We start from the raw sequence: 25,261 nt of genomic DNA on the forward strand, positions 1-25,261 counted from the left end.
TCAGTATATGTGGTTACATGTTTTCTCTGGGCTGGAGTGAGTTCCTGTGTGAGGGCAATTAACTCTGCTTTCTGGGAGGTGGTGCTCTCTGGCAGCTGTTGGGATTCTAGGGTGGAGGAGGTGGTGACCACCACATCCAAACTACATGTCAGGAGTGGTGTGTGAAGGGGAAAAGAAAGGGTCCTATTAACTCCTATAACCAAGACCTGTGAGGGAACTAGAGGTCCAGAGTGTGATGGCAAAACAGAGAAGGTAACCCCTGTGTCCACAAGAAAGGAGATGGACTTACCGCTACCTGTAGTATTACCCTAGGCTCGGCAAGGGTGATGGGGGTCTTTGAGTCCAGGCCTCATCAGTCATCCATGAGACTGAGGAGTTCTAGCGATGGGCCCGCCTGGCTGGCTTGGCCTCCCATTTGGGTGGCTTGTCCTCCACGTGGAGGCACCGAGGAAGAGTCTGTTGCCCAAAGGGGGCAATTGCTCTGCCAGTGACCGGGTTGCTTGCAGTTAGGGCAGGGTTTAGTGGGCGGCCTCGGGCAGGGGCACTGCCAGGCCCAGTGATCCTCCCTGCCACATTTAAAGCAGCTCCTGATGGGGTTCCTCTTTGCGGCCGGACCTGGGTCAGGCACCTCCTATGCCTTGCTACTGTTGATCTGCTGGCCTCAGGGCTGCCACAAGAGCCTGGGTTTGGAGTGTTACCTTCTGCTGCATGTGGACCTGGAGAGCAGCCTTGGGCCTTTTCCTCCTGATTTTAAATGCCATGTTCATCAGGTCTCAGATAGGGGTTTGGGGGTTGAGAATGAGACGGGGGGTTCTCCTGGAAAGCCCGGCACACAGATCCAGCTGTAAATGCCGGGGCCAAAGGCAGGACAGGGCCAGATCTTCCTACAAGAAGACCAGGGCTGGGCCATGGGGTCAGGAGCCCTGCAAACCCGGTGGGGGCCAATGGCCGGTGGAGGATGGCTTGATGGGGTAGGGGCTTAAGAACACAACAGAGAAGGGAGGGGCTCCTGGCCAGCAGGGGAAGGGGCTTCCTGGAGGGAAGAGACCCGAGCAGAGAGGTCCACAGAGAGACCAGAGAGGGGTCCCGAGAGAGGGGCGTCACCAGGGGTCAGGCAGGAGGGAGAGAGAGTTTCTCAAGGGGGTAGGTGAATGAGGAAAGATCAGGAGTGGAGGTTTTAGTTGAAGTTTCTCTGGCCAAAAAGGGCCTGTGCTGTAGAACAGGTAGCACAGAGATTAGGACAGGAGTGCAAATACTAGAAACCCTGAATGTAAGGGATTTCCAACCATTTCCCAGTTCTTTAGCAATAGTTAAATTGGTGAGGGTGTTAAAATCGAAAGTCCCTTCAGTAGGTCACCTGGTTCGATTATCCAGTGGGTATAGTGGCCCAGCCACATTGCAGAAGAATAGTTTTCTCTTCTTAGGGTGGGAGAGATTCCAGATAAGGCACTTCAGGAGTGTTTTTTGAGTCAAGTTTAGATTCCTGTGCCTCTATGGCCACCCTCAGCCCTTGGAGTGATCAGAGATGAGAATTGGCGTCCCGCAACTCAAGCTCTGGTCATTGGATGGTTAGGTAGAGTGGGTGTGTCTGGGACATTTCCACGGGCACACATGCACTTGGAACAGATAAGAGGACCCTGACGCAGTTGCAATTATGGACAGGGAGTTTCGGTGGAAAGAACTGAGGGGAGGCTGGAGGCAAGGGACTTATCATACCATGTGCTGAAGTTGGTGGGAGGTCGGAGATCCTGGTTTTTCCTTGGAAGAGAAGGGGAGAGGAGTGGCCCCAGCAGGCTTCAAGCTCCTCCCGGGTTTTGGCACCAAATGTAAGGTATGTTCCCTGCTGAGGAAGAAAGAAGGGCATAGCCACCAAGTGTGGAATAGCAAAGCTTTATTTAGTAGAGCGCATCCCGGACGAGGTTCTCTGATCTGCCAGACGGGCCAGAGAAGTCGCATGGATTCTCCCTCCCGGAAGTAATTTATAGCATCAGTAGGGCAGTCGGGTTGATATGACATGGAGAAATTGCATTGGCTGACAGTCATTCCTTTTCAAAGTGCTCCTGGGAAGTTTCTTTTGGCGGGCATGGGTTTGGGCGGTTCCAGCCAAAGTTCCCGGTCCTGGTTCCTCACATGACCTTCCCCCATTGCCAGCCAACCTCACACCTATGGCATAGTGAAAAAGAACATGGAAATTGAACACTGACCTCTGTTGTAGGCTGACACCATTACCTAGAAGAGAAGCTGTGGACTATCTATAAGTTGGTAAGTTGCACATTGTCATACCCATCTCAGGTTTTTATGAGAATTTTAAAAAGTAAATTCTTTGCAGAAGTAATGCAAAATATCTGAAATAGTAGTGGATACTCTCTTGATGCTGAAATTCTAGTAACTAAATTTCAGACAGCTGAGAATTTGATAACTTTATACAATGTATTGTAGTTATCATTCCTAAATCTCATTCAGAGATTTTCATGTTTGTAAAATACTCTTTCTTGATTGTTGTCAGCCACATTTGATTAACCCTGAAACATTAAGTCAAAGCAACCCCAATGAGGCAGAGTCTTGTCAAGATCACTAGCTACATAGTAGTTTAGTTAAATTTGGTTTTCCTGATTATTAAAGATGATGTGCAATAGTCCTTTCCATCTTTTCTAATATAAAATAACCACTTTAAATAATTTTGATTAAAAATGCACCCTTTAATTGTCTGATATTTACTGGAGGAATGTATCATTATGTTTTTAGGAGGAAGATGATTTCCTTCTTCCCTGACTTCGCTGTTGCTGTTCTCTCTGCTTGAAATTCTCTTCCCAACTTGTCTACCTGGCAAGCCTTACTTTTACTTCAAGAGTCATGTCAAAGATTCAATTCACTACCTCTGGAAACCTTCCCTGACTCTCCCAGATGAATCAGGGCTTCTTCCTCTATGTTCCCTTTGTGCCTTGCTCATCATATGTTCATGATAAAATGGATTGCATCATAGTATGTGTTTGTTTGTATGCTTCTTCCCACACTGGTTTTTGTGCATAAGGATTAACAGGATAGATTCTGAAACCAAAATGCCTAGAGTTGATTCTCTCTCAGGGAAGTCAGAGCCAACAAAACAGAAGAGATCACATTGAATGGGGTGTTGGTGGATATTGGGCAAACAAGTTCATAATAAGTGTCTTAGGTTTGCTCACTTGCAGTGCCATGTGTGTATGGTCTATGAAAGAAGGCTGGAGTGCTTGCCCTCAGGGCGGCAGATTGCAAATTGCAGATTACCTTTCTGCTTGGGAGGGGCCATTGTTTGCTATTGTTTGCTGGAGAAGGGTTTTTTGTTTTTTTCCTCCCAGGCTGTTTTGCTAGAGAGTGCAGAGAGAGAGAGAGAAAGAGAGAGAGAGAGAGAGCTGAGGGGTTTAGGAACCCAGAGATTTTTGACCTGGCCCATTTGGCTGAGCCCTGATAAGGCTGGTAGGAGCCTGTGAGTCCGGTGAGTCTGGAATGCTGAGGGGCTTGGGAGCCCTGCCTGTTTGCTCATCTGCCATTATGAGACCTTAATAAACAGAATGGCCCACCATTTTCTGGCTCCACAGTTTCTTTACCTTCTGTCTGAATCCAATGAGAACCTGCATCTGCATGGCCATGTGTAAAGACAGTGGCCGTGGCTACCACCACAGCTGCCACCTGGCCCATGCAGGTTCGCATTGGATTCGGACAGTCGGTAAAGAAACAACAGAGCCAAAAACTGATGGGCCATCATCTTTAATCCTAGCTTGCACCCGGCGGGCAAGTAAAAAACACATACTGGGCTCCAAAACCCACTCACATTCAGTGCTCACAAAGCTACTGACTTATCCGAGCTTCCTAGAATCAAAGGTTTCTAGCTCACCAGACTTATTCACCTCTGTTCCCCATCTCCTTCCTTCTCCCTGCACAAACTCTGCACAAACTGGCTTCTCACTCAACACTCCGCCATCTTGGCTGCTTCTCCTGGCCTCCTCCACATGGCCTTTCTTTGCTCTCTGCTCTTTGCTGTCTCTTCTAATGCTAATCTCAGGAACCAAGAGAGCAAGCTCCCATTCTGCCCCCATTTTATAGTGTAGAAATCCAAACCTTTAATCCAATATACAAAATAGGGAAGTCTCTAATACAAAGTCACTTATCTGAGGCATGATGGGATTGTACCTCTCCACATCAAAAAGGGTGGGAAAGGCTTAATCCTAAAACCAAGCCCCAGGCTACAAGGATCCTGCCTGCCCACAGCCTGCCCCCAACACACATTAATATCACCTGGGTGATGGCCTCCACGTGGACAGCGCCATCTTTAACAAAGTGAGCATAATACATTTTATCTGCCCAACACCGTGAGAGCGGCAGCCCCTGGCCTTACTGTGGATGAACAAAAGTTGTCCAGGTGGAGGAAGGAGATTTCCAGTGAACAACAAATGCAATACTGTAGAGGTTATAGCAAAACATACCTTTCCCATCTCAAACCATTTTTGATGAGAAAAACATTTTTGCTGGTATCTTTTGAGATCTCAAGACCTTTTCCAGTAGGACAATTTTGGTGCCTTTCATTGGGCTTTATTTATAAAGGCCAGAAAAGCAACTATTGTAACTCTGAAAATAATAGTTTAAATTGTTAAACTGAAAGGAATATGGATTAATCCCCAGATATCCCATGTGCAGCATAATTTTCCAAAACATATGGCCCTGCTATGAAAGGCTTTGGCTTCAGACATACCTGGTCCAAAGGTGCCTCTTCCACTCATTGTTGGGTGGTCCTGAGCAAATTAACTTGGTTTCTTTGAACTTAGGTTTCCTGTGTATAAAATTGAAAATTAATACCCTTCCCTTTCGTTCTACTCTCCCAACATTAAAAAGGGGCAACTAAAAAATAGACAATAGAATGAAGATTTTAAAATAATCTTGATAGATCAGGACACTAAGCTAATATTTTTAAACAAAATTTTAGAAAGATAAATGACAAGTTGTATGGCCAGGGGCTGCTGTCATTGTGGACATTCACATGCAGGTTCATATTGAATTTGGACAGACAGTAAAGAAACAGTGGAGCAAAAAATATGGTGGGTTATTTCTTGATTAAAATCTCACACTGGCAGATGAGCAAAAGGCAGGGAAAACACTTCCCTCTCATTCAGGGCTCCCAGAGTCCTGACACATTCTCCGGTTCCACAAACAGAATCAAGGGCCCTCCAGTCTCAGTGGAGCTCACAAAGCCCCTCAGCTCTGGTTCCCCATCTGCACACCTTCTCTCTTTCTGAAAAACTGGCTTCTTCTTCAGCACTCAGCATTCTCCACTCTCACTGCAACACTGCCCAGGACGGACAAAGACCCCTCCTCCAGCAAACATTAGCAAAACAATGGCCCCTCCTAAGCAGGAATGTAATCTGCAATTTGCAATCAACTGCCCTGCTCTGAGGGCAAGCACACATGTGGCTGCCCAGTGCCATATTTTACCAATAAAAGTGAGCAAACTCAAAAAACACAAATTTTACAAACTTATTGGTCCAACACATGTCCAGAATTTAAATTCACATGCATAATGGAAATACTGGTTTGAGGAGAAATAGTCTAGCAGCAGTTCATGTCAGAAATACAGTGGTACCTTGAGATACGAACAGACCAACATACAATTTTTTTTTTTAAGATATGAGCCGTGACTCATTTCGTATTTTTGTTCGAGATCTGAGTGAAATTCTGAGATACAAGTCGTGATTCGGGAAGCTGCCGCTAGTTGGCGGGTTGGCACATGGGTCCAGTATCGGCAGTTTGATATATGAGTTGGCTGACTTATGAGCTCAGTTACAGAACAAATTAAATTCGTATCTCAAGGCACCACTGTACTAGAAAAACATTATTAGGAATCAAGTTAAGTCAGTTTCAACAGAGTAATGGGACACTAAAAATGTACTTTTTATTTTGCAGAATAACTAGGTTGGCAACATTTTATTTTAGCTATGAAATATACCAAGTGTTATCAGGGAAGAGGAGATTGAGAACCCTCATGTATTGCTGATTGGCATGTGGACTTGTATCATCAATCTACAGAACAATATGGCACTGCTTAGACAAATTAAGTTTGTGTACGCTCATCATTTACCAGTCCCACTCTTGGTTTGTAGAAATTCTATAGATTTGTTCAGCTAACTTTCTTATGCCTCACTGTAGAACATGGTTTCCTGCACACTAGGTGATAGGAAGGTAAAAATATATTCCAGATGCCTTGTTGCTCAGGTTCCATTAATGACTTCGTATCTTCCAAGTAAATGCATGCATGTGACATTTGTAAGGTCAAAGACAACCTCCATTTCCCCTCTATCTTAATAGCACTAACTTCAGAGTTTATTGCCAAAGAACATGCATTTTGACTAAATATTTCTATAAATTTCTCTACCTCAATTTGTATTCTATTAATCACAACCAATTAATAAAAATGAAAAAGAGCTATGCATATGATTATGAGACATATTACCTATTTCCATCTGTTTTATTGCATTATGCTCCCTATACCCCATAAAACTTCTTAAGTTCTGTATTTAGAAACCTTGAATATAAAGTTCTTCAGTTTTCTTTTTTTATGTTACTCTTTTCTTCTCAAAATAACAGAGTTTCTTGCACACAGGGAAGCAGATTCTAGGCAAAAATATGAAGAGGGCTGATGTTGTTTATATTGTTTCACTTCCCCTTTCCTCTTCCCTAACTCTCAGGAAACCTCCCCCACTTCAGGGCTCTCCTGCTGTGATGTTCCCTCTGGGCTTTCTCCAAATCTGAATCACTCTTTCTCCCCTTTTCCAGTATCACTGTGTGGGGAAAATAATCTTACCTGGCGATGAAGCTAGAAATGATTTTTAAATTTTACTGTTGGAGAGATCATGATTTAGGCATCATTTGTTATAGTTCTCAGAGGTGTTTGCTTTTTAACCAGGGGCAATTCAATTCAAGAATCATTTATGGAAACCAGGGGCAATTCAATTCAAGAATCATTTCAGGCATGTATAGTGCTAGTTACAGAACATCTCCCACCCCTTAAACACCCCTAGGAGCATGCTCAGGGACAGGCACACAGGCAAATAAATGAATTAAATGAACTCTGTGACTAGTTGTGGAAGCAGGTACAGTATAAAGCAGCTGTGCAGAAGAAGGAATGATTAAGTATACTTGGTATAACAGGGATGCCTTGGACTTAATCATACAAGTAAAATAAAAGTGATATTTCAGATATCAGTGATAGCCCTGGCTGGTTGGCTCAGCGGTAGAGCATCGGCCTGGCGTGTAGGAGTCCCGGGTTCAATTCCCAGCCAGGGCACACAGGAGAGGCGTCCATCTGCTTTTCCACCCCTCCCCTCTCCTTCCTCTCTGTCTCTCTCTTCCCCTCCCGCAGCCGAGGCTCCATTGGAGCCAAGATGGCCCAGGCGCTGAGGATGGCTCTGTGGCCTCTGCCTCAGGCACTAGAATGGCTCTGGATGCAACAGAGCAACACCCCAGAGGGGCAGAGAACCCCCCCTGGTGGGCGGATTCATGCCGGGTGGATCCTGGTCGGGCGCATGCGGGAGTCTGTCTGACTGCATCCCCTGTTTCCAGCTTCAGAAAAATGAAGAAAAAAAAACACCAGATATCAGTGATAAATTAGTAAAGAAATTGCAGCCCTGTCCAGTTGGCTTAGTGGATAGAATGTTGGCCCGGTGTATGGACGTCCCAGGTTTAATTTCTGGTCTGAGCATATGAGAAGCAGCCATCTGCTTCTCTCCCCCTTGCCCTCCCTCCCACAGCCAGTGGTTCAACTGGTTCACACATCAGCTCCAGGAACTGAGAAGAACTTGGTTGGTCTGAATGCATTAGGCTCAAACACTAAAAGTAGCTCAGTTGATTTGAGCATTAGCCCCAGATGGGGTTGCTGGGTGGATCCCAGTCAGGGTGCATGCGGGAGTCTGCCTTACTATCTTCCCTCTTCTTCCTAAAAAAATTAAAACAATAAATAAATAACACACTTTTACACTTTTATTGTAGATCTTATAGCTTACTGTTGGGCAGATAAAATATGTATATTATGCTCACTTTGTTAAAGATGGCGCTGCCCACGTGGAAGCCCATTGCCTAGGTGATAATATTAGTATGTTAATGTATGTTGGGGGCGGGCTGTGGGCAGGCATGATCCTTATAGCCTAAGGCTTAGTTTTAATATTAAGCTTTTGCCCACACCCTTGACTGTTACATGATATAGGGTGGTACACTCTCATGAGGAATCCCATCATGACTTTGTATTAGAGACTTCCTTGTTTGTATTATATTGGATTAAAGGTTTTGATTTCTACACTAGAAAGTGGGGCAGACCAGGAGCTTGCTCTCTCTTGGTTCCTGAGATTAGCATTAGAGGAGAGAGCAGAGAAAAGAGAACAGAAAAAGGCCACATGGAGGAGAGGAGAGGCAGCCAAGATGGTGGAGTGCTAAAGGAGAAGCCATTTTGTGCAGAGTTTATGCAAGGAGAAAGAGATGGGGAACATAGGAGAATAAGGCTAGTGAGCTAGAAACCTTTGATTCTAGGAAACTCGGGTAAGTCAGTAGCTTTGTGAGCACTGAATGAGTGGGTTTTGGAGCCCAGTGTGTGTTTTTACTTGCCCGCCGGGTGCAAGCTAAGATTAAAGGTAATGGCCCACCAGTTATTGGCTCTGTTGTTTCATTACCGTCTGTTGGAATCTAATGTGAACTTGTATGTAACAGGCGGCTGTGATGGTGGCCATGCCTACTGGCTTTACACTTACTAAGCACTTCATATAAGTATAATTACATGTGATCCTAATAGCAATAAGGTAAAAATTGTTGTTTTTTCATAACGAGAATACCTAAACCTCAGAAAATGCGCCAAGTAAGCAGATGCTCAAGTTTGGTCTTTTTTCTTTCTTTCTTTCTTTTTTAGATGAGAGAAAGGGAGATAGTAAGACAAACTCCTGCATGTGCCCTGACCAGGATCCACCTGGCAACTCCATCTGTAGCCAATACTGGAGAGCTAAGCTATTTTTAGTGCCTGAGACTGACTCACTAGGACCAACCAAGCCATCCTCAGTGCCTGGGTCCACGCTGGAACCAATTAAGCCACTGGCTGTGGGAGGGAAAGAGGGAGAGAAAATGGGAGATACGGGGGGGGGGGGGGAAGAGTAGAAGCAGATGCTTACTTCTCCTGTGGGCCCTGACCGGGAATTGAACCCTGGACATCTATATGCTGGCTGACACTCAATCCACTGAACCACTGGCCAGGGCCAAAGTTTGGCCTTTAACACTAGTTCTCCAGAACAGAACAATAAGACCATATTCCTTGTATAATATCTTGAAATTTGAGAAAATCATATTGGCCCTGCATGGAAAAATTAATAAGCTGCATATTTTTCAACTTCCTAGTTTCCTTGCCTGTTCTTATATGTTTAGATTTCTAGTAATCTATATTTATCACAACTTATTAGTATATCTACAAATCCCCAACTATATTTCTATTTTAGAAATTGTCTGTGGAATTAACACAGACGTAGAAAAAGACTACTTGAATTTCATTTTAAAATCTAAGGTTACCAGTTCAATCCCCTGTCAGGGCACATACAGGAACAGGTTGATGCTCCTCTCTTTCTCTCCTTCCCGTTCTTTTATACTAAAACTAATAAAGAAAAATTTATTTTAAGATGCAGTTCTTAGCAAGAAAAAAAAATTATTCATAGAGGTCTTTCTGCACACAGATATATACTAGATTACTTAACTTGATTAACTTAAGTATATGCTGTTGAGATTATTATAACTGGACAAGTTCTTTCAAATAAGGTGGTTTGAATTTGTTTTTATTCACTAGTGAGGTGTTTTCCTTCTTACATATGGAATAATAAAATTGTGGAATTTAAAATAGAGTAGAGCTGCCTGACCAAGTGGTGATATGGTGGATAGAGCAACAGCCTGGGATGCTAAGGACTCAGGTTTGAAACCCCTAAGATCACTGGCTTGAGTGCAGGCTCACCAGCTAGAGCACAGGGTCACCAGCTTGAGCATGGGATCATAGACATGACCCCATGTTTACTGGCCTGAGCCGAAAGGTTGCTGGCTTGATCCCAAGGTCTCTGGCTTGAGCAAGGGGTCACTGGCTTGAGTGGAGCCCAGTTAAGGCACATATGAGAAAGCAATCAGTGAACAACTAAGGTGCCACAACAAAGAGCTGATGTTTCTCATCTTTCTCCCTTCCTGTCTGTCTGTCTCTGTCTTTCCCTCTGTCCCTTGCTCCCTCTCTCTGGTTTTAAAAAAAAAAGAGATTAGAGTTTAGACAACCAACTAGTCTTGGAATGTCATTTAATAGACACTGGAGCCCAGGGAAGTGGTTACAGCAAATTCATAGTAGAAACTTCTCTAGATTGGCTCACCCTTATGATGAAGCCAAAGTCTTAGTCACTATGTAGTCAACTTTCCATTTACCACGCAACTATGAATATCATGGGTTTATTATAATAATCTTTGCTAAAATAACTTTTAGAATTATTAGTAGTGAGAATAATGAAAATATGATAAAATAGGGGCTTCAGGGAGACAATTCTCCATAGAATTTCTACACATCTTGTCAGTGGCGTAGCGAATATAACTGGCGCCTGGGGCAGGACACTTTACTGGCACCCCCCCCCCCCGCCCCTTCTACTACTACGCTTTTCTTGTTTGTCTTGGAGACCATTTGGCGCCCCTCTGGAGTGGCGCCCGGGGTATGATAGACCCCCTTGCCCTCCCCTCACTACGCTACTGCATCTTGTGGTGAATAGACAACCTTTTCAAGGTTGTGCCCATTGCAAAAAGCCTTGGAAGCTAGAAGTAGTGTCTTCTTACAGGAAAAAGGATAGATTTGCTTGCTGACCAATATAGTAAAGATAGGGTTTTCTTCTTCTTCCTGGAGACCTTCCGGAGTAATGCAGATACTATCTCCAAAGGCTTGGGTGGGAGGGGGCGCACAAGGGTAAAGGTGATTTGCCAGTAACCCTTGTATAAGATGAGGATATCCTCATCTGAGCATAAGACTAGGATGTCCTCATCTAAGATTCCCCGGTTGTGTTCCAGCTCCTCAATATGGGCAATATTTACCTGGACACACCCCTGCATTGCCTCCTGCTTCTTTTATTATTATAAAATCAATTATAACATAAATGTTTTCTCACACTACCCTTAACTCTTCAGAAACAAACCATTATTAGCTGTATGTTATAATTTGTACACACCATAGTTTTTCTCATTCTGGATAGTTATTTTTTTCAGATTTTTTTCATTGCAAGTCTACTTTAATATCTTTTTTCTTAAAATTTTTGGATGATTTTCCACAGGACAAATTTAATCAAAGGCTCAATAGTTGAGTCAAAGGCTAGAATATTTTTTGAGATTCTTATTTCATATCACTAAAATACTTTCCAAAAAATTTGAACCAATTTATGTTCTCAGTAGCCATGTCACATGGGTTTTCGTAACTACGGTCTTTCACTTCTTCCCCATCGCTCATCATCTTGACTTTCCTGAACTCTTTACAGTTCCTCATTTTCCTCAGAGAATTACATAAGTTCTTCCTTAGAACGTTGTTGATATATACGACTCTTACCCTCCAGATCTGAGCTTAAAAGTCATTTTCTCAGAGCATTCTTCCCTGACTTCCCAAACTACCACACATTACCATCACACCTGAAACTTACCTTTCTGATACTCATCCATGTGTAACTGGTTCATGTTTCCATTTCTGCCTTAAATTTAAGCTCCATGAAGACAGAGATATCATTTGGCGTGTTCTTCCCCGAATCCCTGGTGCTGGAACAGAGCCTGACAAACAGTAAGGACTTAATAAATATTTCTTAAAGATGTATGAATGCATCTTTTCAAAACCACAACAATGTAGTGAGTTTGACAGGGCAATTATTCCTAATATGACAAGGTAGGCATCACAAGGATAGTTTCTATTGCTCACCTCAAGGTCACCAAGTATGTTAGTGGCAAAGATATAATCATAACCCAGCTTTCCTGGTTCGTAGTTGGTACTTTTCTTAACACATTGAATGCTTCAGTAAATTTTAAAATATTTTTATCATTAAAAAATAGCAGTTTGGGATCTCATTTAGGGATATTCATATTCTCTATGTTATTGTCTCTGTAGGCATAAATTATAATACCTTTGAATCATTTATTTCCTATTAATGGATTTAGTTGAACCAAATCAAAGATGATAACCACATTGTTTTCCTGGTCTAGGGAGCTGTTAACTTAAGAATGAGCAGGAAAGGAGATCATGCTTTTGTTCTGGCGTTCAGACATGTCCTGTGAATCATGTGTGGATGATTTGTTTTTATTAGCTTTCCCAGTTGTGCAACAGGTCTACTGTGTACAACTTAAGTTTTTCAAAGAAAATTCAATAAAGAAATTCAAACACAGCACAAAATTTCTATTTATTTAGGTTCTTAGCAACTAGAAAGTTCAAACTGAGGTAATATTTCTGTATCCTTTTATAAGGAGAGGCCAGTGATAAGTAAGTTAATATGAAAAATTAAATTTTTTTAAGCCTTGACCAGTTGGCTCAGCAGTAGGGCATCAGCCCAGTATGTGGAAGTCCCTGGTTTGATTCCCAGTCAGGGCACACAGGAGAAGCAACCTCTGCTTTTCCACCCCTAAATCTTTCTCTCTCTCTCTCTCTCTCTTTCTCCTTCCCTCCCTCCCTTCCTGCAGCTATGGCTCAAATGGTTCAAGCAATTTGCCCCCCCCCCATGCTGAAGATGACCTCACCTCAGACACTGAAATGGCTGAGTTCTGAGCAATAGAGCATCGCCCCCTAGTGGGCTTGCCAGGTAGATCCTGGTTGGGGCGCATGTGAGAGTCTGTCTCTCTGCCTTCCTGCCTCTCACTTAATAAATTAAAAAAATATTTTTTTAAAGCAACTTTCAGTATGTGCCACATTGTGATATAAAGTTATAATGGAACTAAGTTGGTTCAAGATGCTACTCAATCTATATTATAGAACCACATAACATGAACCAATGTTTATAACAATGTCCATCAAGAGTGATCATGTTGAGCCTGACTGGTGGTGGCGCAGTAGATAAGAGCATTGATCTGAGATGCTGAGGACCCAGATTTGAAACCCCAAGGTCACCAGCTTAAGTGCTGGATCACTGGGCTTGAGTTGGGATCATTGCCATGATCCCACAGCCATTGGCTTGAGCCCAAAAGTTGCTGGCTTGAAGCCCAAGGTCTCTGGCTTGAGCAAGGGTTCACTGGCTCAGCTGGACCCCCTCCCCCACCATCACCAGTCAAGGCATGTATGAGAAGCAATTAATGAACAACTAAAGTGATGCAGCTATGAATTGATGGTTCTCGTCTCTGTCCTTTCCTGTCTGTCTGTCTCTTGCTAAAAATAAAACAAAAAAACCCTGGCCAATTGGCTCAGTGCGTGGGTGTCCTGGCATCAATTCCTGATCAGGGCACAGAGGAGAAGTGACCATCTGCTTCTCCACCTCCTCCCCCTTCTGTCTTTCTCTCTTCTCTCCTCTCTCAGCCATGGCTCCAGCACATCGGTTCCAGGCACTAAGGGGCACTCTGCCTCAAGTGCTAAAAATAGCTCAGTTGTGAGCAGGAGGACCCCAGCTGGGCAGATCATTGGCCCTAGATGGTTTCCGGGTGGATACTGATCAGGGCACATGCGAGAGTCTGTCTCTCTATCTCCTCTCCTCTCATTTGGTAAAGAAGAAGAAGAAAGAGAAAAAGAAAAAAGGAGTGATCATGTTAAGTCCTGGCCAGGTAGCTCAGTTGGTTAAAGCATTGTCCTGTTACACCAAGGTTATAGGTTTGATTTCTGATAACGGGTACATTCAAGAATAATAAATCAATCAGTGAATGCATAAATAAGTGGAACAATAGATCAATGCTTCTCTTTTCCTTCCTCTTTCTCTAAAATCAATAAATTAAAAAAAAAAAAGAGTGGTCATGCTGCAGTGTAGGTAGCCCTCAGTTCGCTAGAGCAGTGGTTTTCAACCGTTTTACACTTGGGGGCCAGTGGAAATAGAATTATTTGGGGCACCACTAAGGCAGACATAGAAACCATTATTAGTATTTTGTGTATTATCTTTTAATTATAATACTATAAAATGAAAATTCCCTAAAATAACCAGATGAACATAAAAGAATATATCTTAAATATAATACAACTGAAATTTCTAGAGGGCAATTTGTAATTCAAGTAAAGCTAGTGCGAAATCTGCTGTTGCTTTTTTACAAGAATACTTGATAACTGAAGCTGCAGTCTTGTTTCTGAGAGTCAAAGCACTGCACTGACATCCATTCAGTTTCTCTGATTCTCATTACTGACAGCGCCGAAAAACGTCTTCTCACACAAGCAGGTAGGAGAAAATACGAGTAAATAACTTTGTAACTAAGAGATGGATATTCTTCTTTCAGTGATATCTAAAATTGTGACAATGCTTGCATTTTATGTTTGAACACCAGAGTGACATCAAATTATAAAGCTATCAGTTTTTATTTTTCACAATGATTAATAAGAGAGCAGGAGTTGATATCTTCCATGGATGGGTTATTGATTCAGAGGTTACCTTAATAGGGTTCCTCATTTTCAGGGCAATAATGGACAAAGTTTTGAACTAACATTTTTTTTAAAGATTTTATTTATTCATTTTAGAGAGGAGAGAGAGAGAGAGAGAGAGAGAGAGAGAGAGAGAGAGAGAGAAGTGTGGGAGGTGCAAGAAGCATCAACTTCCATATGTGCCTTATCTGGGCAAGCCCAGGGTTTTGAACCGGCAACCTCAGCGTTTCAAGTCGATGCTTTATCCACTGTGCCACCACAGGTCAGGCTGAACTAATATTCTTAAATGTTGACTTATTATATCATATATGAATTTCTGGTTAATATCTGCAGCAATAAAAACGTCTTGGAAAAGTGGAAACATTTCTATGTCTTCTTTCTGTATGCAGCTTTCCCAAAGAACAAATTTTGTTTTGAATGGGTCCATCTTATTTTTTAATTAAAAATGTTTCTGTTAAACATCTGAAGGGGAGGCATGGCAGGGGGGGGAAAGGACTCTGATATTGTTCATAGAAATGTGACTCGCTAGGCTTGTTCAGGACACTTAATGCCTATTTGACTTAGCAGTTAGTTCCTGTCACTTTTCTACAGAAATAAAGTTATCCATAGGGAGGATATATGTTCAAAAATTGTAACATTGTTTGCAGTGGCAAAAAATAATAATAAAATACCTGAAAACAACCCAAGGCCCATTTAATAATCATTAAATAGATGTGTTCTATACTTTAAGTACCATGTAGTTACTTTCCTTAAATGAATTCAATGCCCTGATATGGTGAGATCTCTGTAATTTACTTTTAAGAAGGAAAGAGTTTCATTAAGAATGAAATTCTTGAAGAGGATGAAAGAAAGAATGAAAATCAGGCTGAGAAGTAAAGTAGACTGTGTTCCCATTTCTCAAAATAATCCCCCAAATCCACACACAGGTGCATCAAAATAATCATGGTAGCACTTCTGTAGTGCTTACTCTGTGACAGTCTTGTTCAAAGTATTTCATGTATTCACTCATTCAAAACCTCACTACAACCCTTTGAAGTAGGTACTATATATTATCATCCCAGGTTTGCTGAGGAAGAAACTGTGTCAGAGAAAATAAATAACTTTCCTAAAGTCATATAGGTAGTGAATGAGTGTTAGGATTCAAACCTTGGCATTCTTTTTCTTTTTCTTTTTTTTTTTACAGAGACAGAGAGAGTCAGAGAGAGGGATAGATAGGGACAAACAGACAGGAACAGAAAGAGATGAGAAGCATCAATCATCAGTTTTTCGTTGCGATACCTTAGTTGTTCATTGATTGCTTTCTCAAATGTGCCTTGACTGTGGGCCTTCAGCAGACCGAGTAACCCCTTGCTTGAGCCAGCGACCTTGGGTCCAAGCTGGTGAGCTTTGCTCAAACCAGATGAGCCCGTGCTGAAGCTGGGGATCTCGGGGTCTCAAACCTGGCTCCTCCACATCCCAGTCTGACGCTCTATCCACTGCACTACCACCTGGTCAGGCAATCATGGCATTCTGAATCTAGAAGCTGTGCCCTTAAACATTATGTGCTATGATTCTTATGCATGTTTGTAAATGGCTGGGTAGGTTTAGTAATAAGTTTTGAATTATACACACTAGGAAACAAACATAGATTACTTCGTTTGACAGGGTGTGGATGGGAAGAGAAAAGGGAGATAGGGGAAAAAGACCCTCTCCCACAATGGCAAAATATATTTAGTATAATTTTAAGTAAAATCTATAAGGGGTAGTAGAAGTAACATCAGTCTATGTAGGAAATCATTAATTATAGGCTGAATTCTGGTTATGCCTCAAGGATTCAGGGGTACTGTTTATGTTTGGGAGGGATATTTATTTATTTATTTATTATTTTTTTAAGTGAGAGGAGGGGAGACAGACAGGTGCCCCAACTAGGATCCACCTGACAGCCCTGTCTGGCACCAATGCTCGAATCAACCAAGCTATCCTTAGTGTCATGGGCCAGCGCTCAAATCAACCAAGCCTCTGGCTGCCAGAGTGGAAAAGAGGGAGAAGGGGAAGAGGGAGGGAAGAGAAGCTTATTTGACTAAATAAGACCCTAATTTTAAGATCTAGTTCCCCCTAGGTGGTCAGCTGTTAAAATGGGGAAAGTCCCCATGTAATCCCTGAAGCATCCCTAATCTTTTTTAGTGACTTTGGATCAAGCTGCCATATATGGATTGAATTGGAGCCTTTGCTTTTATTTGAGGCAATCTCTTTTTAAGTGTCTAGGGTTTTTAATAAAAGAAACAAGAGGTAGGGTTTTGATCTGGTATCTGGGAGAACTGGGGGTAGGGGAATTATTTAATTGTTGAGGTTACCTGGCCGTTAGTTTAGCTGTTTTTTCCTGGGTTAAGTAATTTAGGTTTCTTTGTTTTTCTGTAGTCTTTGCTAGTTGGTTGGCTAGTGAGGCAATTTTGTGGGGTCTTTTTTGTCATCAGTTGAGGTCATGTTGTTTGAATAAAGTACTTAGAGTGTCATAAAGGCCCACAATAAAGATGGGATTGAATAAATTAGTAGTTTCATCATTAAGGTCGTGGGTCCCAGAATTTTGCTGGAACGTTTGCTCAAAATGATTGAAACAACCTAAGATGGATTTATCCTTTCCCTGTATGCCTGAATGAACAGCTTTCCAATTTACTTGCCTGGGGAAAATTTGGGGAATGGCTGTTAATAATTTTTGTTGCTGTTTCTTCTGTAAGACACTTAAGACTGCAGCACCCAGGAATTTAAAGTCTTGCAGGATTTGGCTGCAACCTGTGGCATTCATCCATTCTCTAGCTAGGACATTGTCAACCAACATGGAGATAAGTTAGTACAGATAGGGGAGGCCTGGCTGATGAGCACTACTGATGAGACAGAATGGGTGTCTGAACTCATTGAGATTAGTTTTGAAGTTAGGGAAATTCTTAACAATGGCGAAAAGTTCTGCTATAGTCCCAGGAGTCAAAGAGGCAGTTTTGACTCCTCTTTTAAAGTGGGCTTTCTGAAGAATAAAAAGGGAGTTCAGTAGAAAGCAATATGTGAGAGGAGCCTAAAAAGGAACTGAGGGACTGAGATTTCAGAGGATTCTGAAACTAAAAGGGAGGATCACGTATATAGTCTTTTCTTCTAATTTTTGGAGACATTTATTAAGTTTAAAATTATTTTCTTGGAGATCAATAGTTGCCTCCTGGTTTCATTTTGAAGCCTTGAAATACCAATTTAAAAAAGCCTCCCAGTGTCTTTGGTGGGTTCAACAAGCTCAGCATTGGAGTTGAGATAGATAAGCTAATTTGAAATTTTCAAAGGAGCCCCATTTAGCCCAAGAAAGTTTTAAATCAGGGGTCAGGAACCTATGGCTCGTGAGCCAGATGTGGCTCTTTTGATGGCTGCATCTGGCTTGCAGACAAATCTTTAATTAAAAAAATAATAACGTTAAAAATATAGAACATTCTCATGTATTACAATCCATTCATTTCCTACTGCTCATGTTCATGGTTGCAGGTGGCTGGAGCCAATCACAGCTGTCCTCCGGGATAACACCAAATTTTTATTGGATAATGCATAACATACAGGATCATTGTATGGCTCTCACGGAATTACATTTTAAAATATGTGGCTCTCTCAACCAAAAAGTTTCCTGATCCCTGTTTTAAGTCATCACATGTAATTTTTGACCAGAGATTAAGCCGATTGGAACTATTTGAGCCATAAGTTGTAACCAAGAGTTTTGATGCCGAGTCTGGCATCAACAGCTGAGGGGTGGTGGTTAGATGACCATCTGATGCAATATTTGAGATAATAACACATTGAAATCATTTCTGTTGTCAGAGAAAAGGTACCTCTCACTTTTATAGTGATTCTAAAATTTTACATGGAGATATAAAGAGCAAATATCTCAAAGTCTCATTCTGTTTTCCAGTACATTCATACATGAGCACTTTAGGTGATGGAATATATATATGCCTTTGTACAGAAATTTATTTAAAATACGTTTTTATTTGCCCTTTATATTACATTTAATATTTTCTTTTTCACTAAATGTGTAAGTAGCTTACTGTATATGAATGTCATTTCAGAATAGTAAAAGGTTTCTGAAAAGTGTTCTGAGACTCAATTTCCAACATGAGAGGGAGTTTCTGCCACACCAAGTAATTCTTAAACACCAGCCTGGTGTCTGACAATTCAACTCCATTTTGACACCATCTACCCAGGCACAGTCAGATTCCATCCAGAAAGGGCTCAGTCCCTCAAGAACACCCTCCACTTCAGAAGCCAGTTTCCAGCCCAGGTTGTTACCTGTGCTTCTAACTGGCTACAACTCAGAGGTTCCCATGGACCCCTCCTTGGATTTGATAGATTTGATTCATTTGCTAGAGCAGCTCACAGAACTCAAGGAGACCAGTTTACTCACTAGATTTTCATTTTATGACAAAGGATATTAAAGCATATCAATCACCATCCAGACGAACAGATACATCTAAGCTCATGGAGCTTAGGGTCTGGCATGGTGGTATGCGGGTGTATTCTGATTCCGCACTGTGGAGGTGCTACCAGACAGGGAACCTGGCCCCGCAGGTCTGCCCAGGCCAGCTGCTAACATGTGCGTTCTTGACTTGGTGCTGGAAAAATTTCACAAGTCCAGGTGATTTTGAGAGTAAATTTATTAAAGCTGGGGACAGTGAAATAAGGAAGGGCCTAGAATAGAAGGAGTAATAGGAGAGTCCAGGCGGGGCCACTTTGGCTCAATGATAATAAGTCAGAGAAAAGGGGGCCTTGGAGGCAGGATCAGGATGTTTACTAGGGACAAGCTGCTGCTGCCTGCTGCTCTCCTGGTTACAAGTCTCATGAAGACCCTTAGAATTTAAGAGCTACACACCTGTGGGGGAAGGAGAGAGGAAGAGGGAAGGGAAAGGTGTGGGTGTGCTCCCAGGAAGGAGAGATGCTGGGTCCTCAGTCCTAAGGGGTTTTGTTTGTTTGTTTTTTAAACAGAGACAGAGAGAGTCAGAGACAGGGATTGACCATGGGTCCACTTCAGTGGACCGAGTAACCCCTTGCTCAAGCCAGCGACCTTGGGTCCAAGCTGGTGAGCTTTGCTCAAACCAGATGAGCCCGCGCTCAAGCTGGCGACCTCAGGGTCTCGAACCTGGGTCCTCAGCATCCCAGTCTGATGCTCTATCCAGTGCACCACCGCCTGGTCATGCTGTCCTAAGGTATTTTAATGATGAGGATTTTAGGGGAGATCCCAGGGGACAATCTCAACAGAATATTCATCAGCTCTCCGGATGTGTCTTTTTAGAGTGTGGTCTCCACTGACTGGTCAGCACCAGGGTTTCATTAGTCAGTGCAGCTGGTCCCGTGGTCAGCCATGGCATATGGAATCACTTGTCTGGTTTGCCTGGAGCTAAAACACAGCTGAGGCCTGGATGTTATCCCTAGGGCTGAATGCTTAAATGCTATTCTCCAGCCCCTTTGATCACTTTCCTACATGACTAGCAACATGCCAAGGGAGATAAGGTCAGGGAGGGTCCGAATCACATGACCAGAGATATAAAATTCGGCTCTAAACCACAGGACCAGTAATATGCTAGTGGAGAAAAGGCTACCACGGGGCAAGATCCTTGTCTTCCCAGTTTTGCCATTGTTAGGCACCTGGGGCTTTGCACCCTGGTGGCCTTCCGTGCCTGAAACAGAGTCTTTGCTCTGCTCATGTCTGTCTAACTGCCTACCACAAAAGTTCTCCCAACCCCTCCTTTGAGTTATTAAGGAGGTTTCATTACATAGGTATAATTGATTAACTCATTAGCCAATGGTGCTTGGTTTGACCTGTAGCCCCTCTTTCCTCTCTGGAAATCGGGGAGTAGGATAAAAGTTTCTTACTTTCTATTCTGTTAGTTCCCCTGGCAACCAGCCCCCAGCCCCATCTTTAGTTGCTTTGCGAATATCACTCTCATTAACATAAACCCAGTTGTGGAGAAAGAGCTTATGATAAATAACAAAGCACCTGTTTTACCTTTAGGACTCTGAAGCCTTTTCAGGAATTGAGAAAAGATAAAATATTAAAACAAAAGATGCTTCCATTGCTGTTATTGCACAGGGCAGTTCAAGGATTTGGAGAACTGTGGGATAGGAACTGTCATCCCAATGATCAGGAAACAAAGGTGAATAATGTGTACTTGCTTCCTCTGAATGCTTATCATCTGGAGGAAAAGGTGGACATACAATGTTTCTTTCTTTTTTTTTATTTTATTTTTTATTTATTCATTTTAGAGAGGAGGGAGGGAGGGAGGGAGGGAGGGAGGGAGAGAGAGAGAGAGAGAGAGAGAGAGAAGGGGGAGGAGCAGGAAGCATCAACTCCCATATGTGCCTTGACCAGGCAAGCCCGGGTTTTGAACCGGCAACCTCAGTGTTTCCAGGTTGACGCTTTATCCACTGCGCCACCACAGGTCAGGCACAATGTTTCTTATAAATCGCAACATTGCAACAGTCTTTAGGAAATATTTGTTATAAAAATAAACTTTAGATCTGAGCACTAATTAACCCTCCCCTCCTTAATGGAGGAGGGCTAGCATTTTATTTTGAGAGAGAATACCTTGGTAATTAATAGATAATTAGAAATAAACTCAATTGAAAATCAAGGAACCTGAGGTTTTATTTTAGAATCTCAGTAACTGGCAGTGTGACATTGACCAAGTTATTGTTATCTCTCGATCTCTATTTTCTGATATTAAATGAATTCATTAGATTAAGAAGTCTCCAAGATCACTTTCTACTTATCATTCATTGAATAAAAGACTACCTTAAACCTTCTTGGAAGTGTGCTTCTTTGATTATACTCATAAATTCCCAACCTCACTGTTCAGCTCTTCCATATTGATGACCTCGTAAAAGTTTTAATGTTTTAATAAACGATGATCTGCTTTTCCAGAGACTCAGGAAGGCAATGCTACTCTGTCAATGTATCTCTAAATTGTGTGCTAGTTTAATTATATGGTACCAACTTTTAACCTTAAGTAAAAGGCAATAAAACCTAGAAGTAGGGTACTGCGGCCCCTCCCCTTGCCTTTGCTGTCTGTGAGTAGTACATTGGAGAACACATCCACCGCTCAGCTTTCAAGAGCAGCTCCTCCTGCCAAATCGAATTTGGCTTTCAGACCTGGAAACCAAGATGATGTTATTAAGTGCATTTAACACCCAAGGATACTTTCTGACTGTTTTCAAGCCAAAATGTCAGGAAACAAAGGTGAATAAGGTGTTCTTGCTTCCTTTAAATGCTTATCATCTGGAGGAAAAGGTGGACATACAAATACCTGTTTTAACCGGTGTGATGAAGGCAAAACACATGTGACCAAGAAGTCAGGGACACAGAAAAGTCTGTCTTATCCATCAGTTCTCCTGGATGCTGGCATAGGGTCTGATGCTTATTGGCTTTGTGCGGGAAAGGAGCCTTACCTTCCAACAGCCAGTCAAGTCAGAGGAACTCTCACAGAAAAGGGTGATATTTAAACTGAGCAAGGAGGCAGCTGGAAGTGTTAGGTTAGGTGGCTAGTCTGACAGGAGCCTTGACAAAGGAGGCAAGGGATAAATTGCTGCCGAGCATTCCTGCATGTCTGCAGGGTCTAGCTGAATCTTTAAGCTGGAACAGGCCTCACCCCACCTCGATGTGTGGTCCTGAGTCCCCTGATACAGGATCAGCCACATAGAACAATAAAGTGAGACAACAAAGAGAGACGCTGGAAAAACCAGGAACAGGAAAGTCCAGACAGGGGTCCCCAAACTTTTTACACAGGGGTCCAGTTCACTGTCCCTCAGACCGTTGGAGGGCTGCCACATACAGTGCTCCTCTCACTGACTACTTCTGGAAGTGCTGCAGGGGGCCAGATAAATGGCCTCAGGCAGCTACATGTGGCCCACGGGGCCGTAGTTTGGGGATGCCTGGTCCAGAAAATAAGAGCCCATGAGTGCCTCAGTTCTGTAACTTATCGAGGCATTCCTTCTCCTGAGTGCGTTGCCCGCTCAGTCCCTTCTGCATATGTTTCTGCACGGCCATTAAACCTCGCTTCCTGCACTTGGTCTTTTTTTTTTTTTTTAAATTTTTTTATAGGGACAGAGACAGAGTCAGATAGAGGGATAGACAGGGACAGACAGACAGGAATGGAGAGAGATGAGAAGCATCAATCATCAGTTTTTCGTTGCGACACCATAGTTGTTCATTGATTGCTTTCTCATATGTGCCATGACCGCAGGCCTTCAGCAGACTGAGTAACCCCCCGCTCGAGCCAGTGACCTTGGGTCCAAGCTGGTGAGCTTTTTGCTCAAACCAGATGAGTCCGCACTCAAGCTGGCAACCTCGGGGTCTCGAACCTGGGTCCTTCCGCATCCCAGTCTGACGCTCTATCCAGTGCGCCACCGCCTGGTCAGGCGCACTTGGTCTTTTGATGGAGTTATTTCTCTCAGGAAGACAAGAATGGAGGTCTTATCGTTTCACCAGTACGAGAAATAACATGGGAGAGGAAGACACTTTTCTTTACCCTCAAGTTCTTTCGGCTGGTCTGATAATCAGAAAGACGCTGGACAGATTAACAAGAGAAGATAATCACATACATACATATATACATACATATATATGAGAACCCTGCAACATGAGAGGCAGAGAGCCCACAGGCATGACAGGTTTCAGAAATAAAAGGTAAAATGGGTATATATAACATTCTGAACTAGGTATGAGGTGAGAGGGTGCTTCAAGATAAGAATAACATGTTTAGTAATTAAAAGTTTGCTCTGCCCTATAGATAGTGCAAATGAGGTTATATCTGATCCCTTTTTATGGGAAAGACCCCCAATTCAAGTCTTCTAGGTAGTTAATGGAAGGGCAGAAGTTTTACTTGAGCCCACAGCTAACGTTGCCTTTAGCTCAAAACAATCCAGCTATCACTGAGGCACATATTGGGTGGATCTTTCTCAACCCTCGCAAATGCTACCTAATAATTAGTGGAGATCAGACTGGCGTACTACGATGCTGCTCATAAGACCAGCCTGCTCTCACCAACTCCCTTCCTCAAACTGGGCAAGTCGCTTCCCCTCTCTGTGCCTCATGCTTCATCAGCGCTAAAGGACAGGGTTGAGCAACAGAATCTTGGAGGTGTGTGTGCGCGCGCGCAAGTGTGCACCAAATCCTGTAAAGTTTGCAGGGAAAACAAAAACCCAGTACACAAAAACTGCAGGTTTGCACAACATGAATTCTCTTGTGGATAATAGGCAGACAACATTAACAGAAAACCAAACACAATCAAGCCAAAAGAAGGTAGTGAAAGTTTTGGAAAGCGGAAAAAAGAGCAGTTCTCAAACAACTGGGGCAGCTGCGGAGTAGCAAGTAGAATTTTCTGAGAAAAACCAAAATTTGAGTTGGTGAGGACACAATGAAGAAAAAGGAAAGAAAATTCCACATAGCAGATCTTTCCTTTTCTGGGACTTTTCTCACCTCTGTCTTTCCTGGCAGTCTCCCCGACCTTCCTTGCCTCTGTCTCACTCTCTCTCAGACCTCCGTCCCTGCCACCCCGTTCCCTCTCTGTGTCTGTTTCTCTCTTTTTGGCTGTCAGTCTCCCTTCTTCCTCAGCGCTCGCGTGTTCTCGTTCGTTCTCTCTCTCTCTCTCTCTCTCTCCTGCTTCTCAAGGAGGAAGACTTGGTCGCCCGCGGACCAACTGTGGCTCTTAAATCCTATTTTGAGTCGTCCCTTGGCAATAAACCGTGTCCCCAGTTTATCCCCGGGTTTCAAGCCCAGGCCAGCGGCGGCGCTCGCTCCCCACCCCCGGCCCAGGTGCCCAGCCCCCACCCCGCCCCCGACCTAGACCGGGACCGAGACCCCGCCCGCCGGCAGCGGTTTCCGGCCCTCTGGTTATTTTAAGGCGCGCGGTTGGGTCGCCTGGCTCCCCGCGGGTTCGCCTCCAAACCTGCCAGCATGGGTCCCTGGCCGCGCTCACTGCTTGCTGCCCTTCTGCTGTTCCTGTGCTGCTTCGGCGCTGGGCATTGCGACACACCTGCTAACTGCACTTACCCCGACCTGCTGGGCACCTGGGTCTTCCAGGTGGGCCCTGGAGGGTCCCAACGGGACGTCAACTGCTCGGTAATGGGTAAGCTGCCGCCCCAAGTCGGACTGTCTTCCCTCCCGCACCGGCCCGGACTCCTTTTCTGTACCCAAGCCCCTTTCTCCGCAGCACGCCTGCGTTTAGCGCACCTGCACGTGGCCGGGACATCTGGGCTGGACTTGCGGCCCCTTGAGGTGCCTTCTCCTGAGCCAGGGCCGCCAGGTCCATGTTGAGCTGCTGAGAATGTGTAACTTCACTTTTTCTTGGTTATTCCCGAGATCTCAATACTTTCTAAAAGACTTTCTTCCCACAACCTTACTTTTTCCCTGTTTGTTGTTGTTCCCACCCCCTTATCTTCTGTTTTGTTATGGTGGTTGTTTGTTTGGTTGTTTTGGAAGAGTTAGGACTGTTAAATCCTGTGATCTCCCTTCCAATCTGTAGGTTTGTTTGTTTGTTTTTGTTTTTGTGCTGGTTACATCTGAGCTCAAAGACTGGAAGACTCGAGAATATAACAAGCTATGTTTTCTCCTTTTGTTTGGTTGTGGGAAAAGCCTTTATGCCCAGGGAATTGGCTTTGAATGTGTGTTGATAACTACTA

General features: G+C 43.4%; 1 protein-coding gene and 1 long non-coding RNA gene across 3 annotated transcripts in view; one reads left to right on the forward strand and one right to left on the reverse strand.

The window, feature by feature from the left end:
* Positions 1 to 1,881: 1,881 nt before the first annotated feature.
* On the reverse strand, positions 1,882 to 24,769 carry LOC136316538 (uncharacterized). Its single transcript, XR_010727771.1, has 4 exons — positions 24,633 to 24,769; positions 11,697 to 11,820; positions 4,727 to 4,804; positions 1,882 to 2,163 (listed from the first exon to the last, which is right to left on the reverse strand). It is a non-coding gene; the product is annotated as an uncharacterized lncRNA (long non-coding RNA).
* CTSC (cathepsin C) overlaps positions 24,449 to 25,261 on the forward strand; it is a 40,139-nt gene continuing 39,326 nt past the window's right edge. Inside the window, exon 1 of one of the 2 annotated variants that reach the window (XM_066248594.1) lies at positions 24,449 to 24,708. In XM_066248594.1, coding sequence (XP_066104691.1) covers positions 24,537 to 24,708 — 172 coding nt within the window. In that variant the 5' untranslated portion in view covers positions 24,449 to 24,536. The remainder of the gene's footprint in view (positions 24,709 to 25,261) is intronic. The other variant, XM_066248593.1, reaches the window with a different exon arrangement.

The sequence above is a fragment of the Saccopteryx bilineata genome, chromosome 1, assembly GCF_036850765.1.
Source record: "Saccopteryx bilineata isolate mSacBil1 chromosome 1, mSacBil1_pri_phased_curated, whole genome shotgun sequence".
Lineage (NCBI taxonomy): Eukaryota > Metazoa > Chordata > Mammalia > Chiroptera > Emballonuridae > Saccopteryx > Saccopteryx bilineata.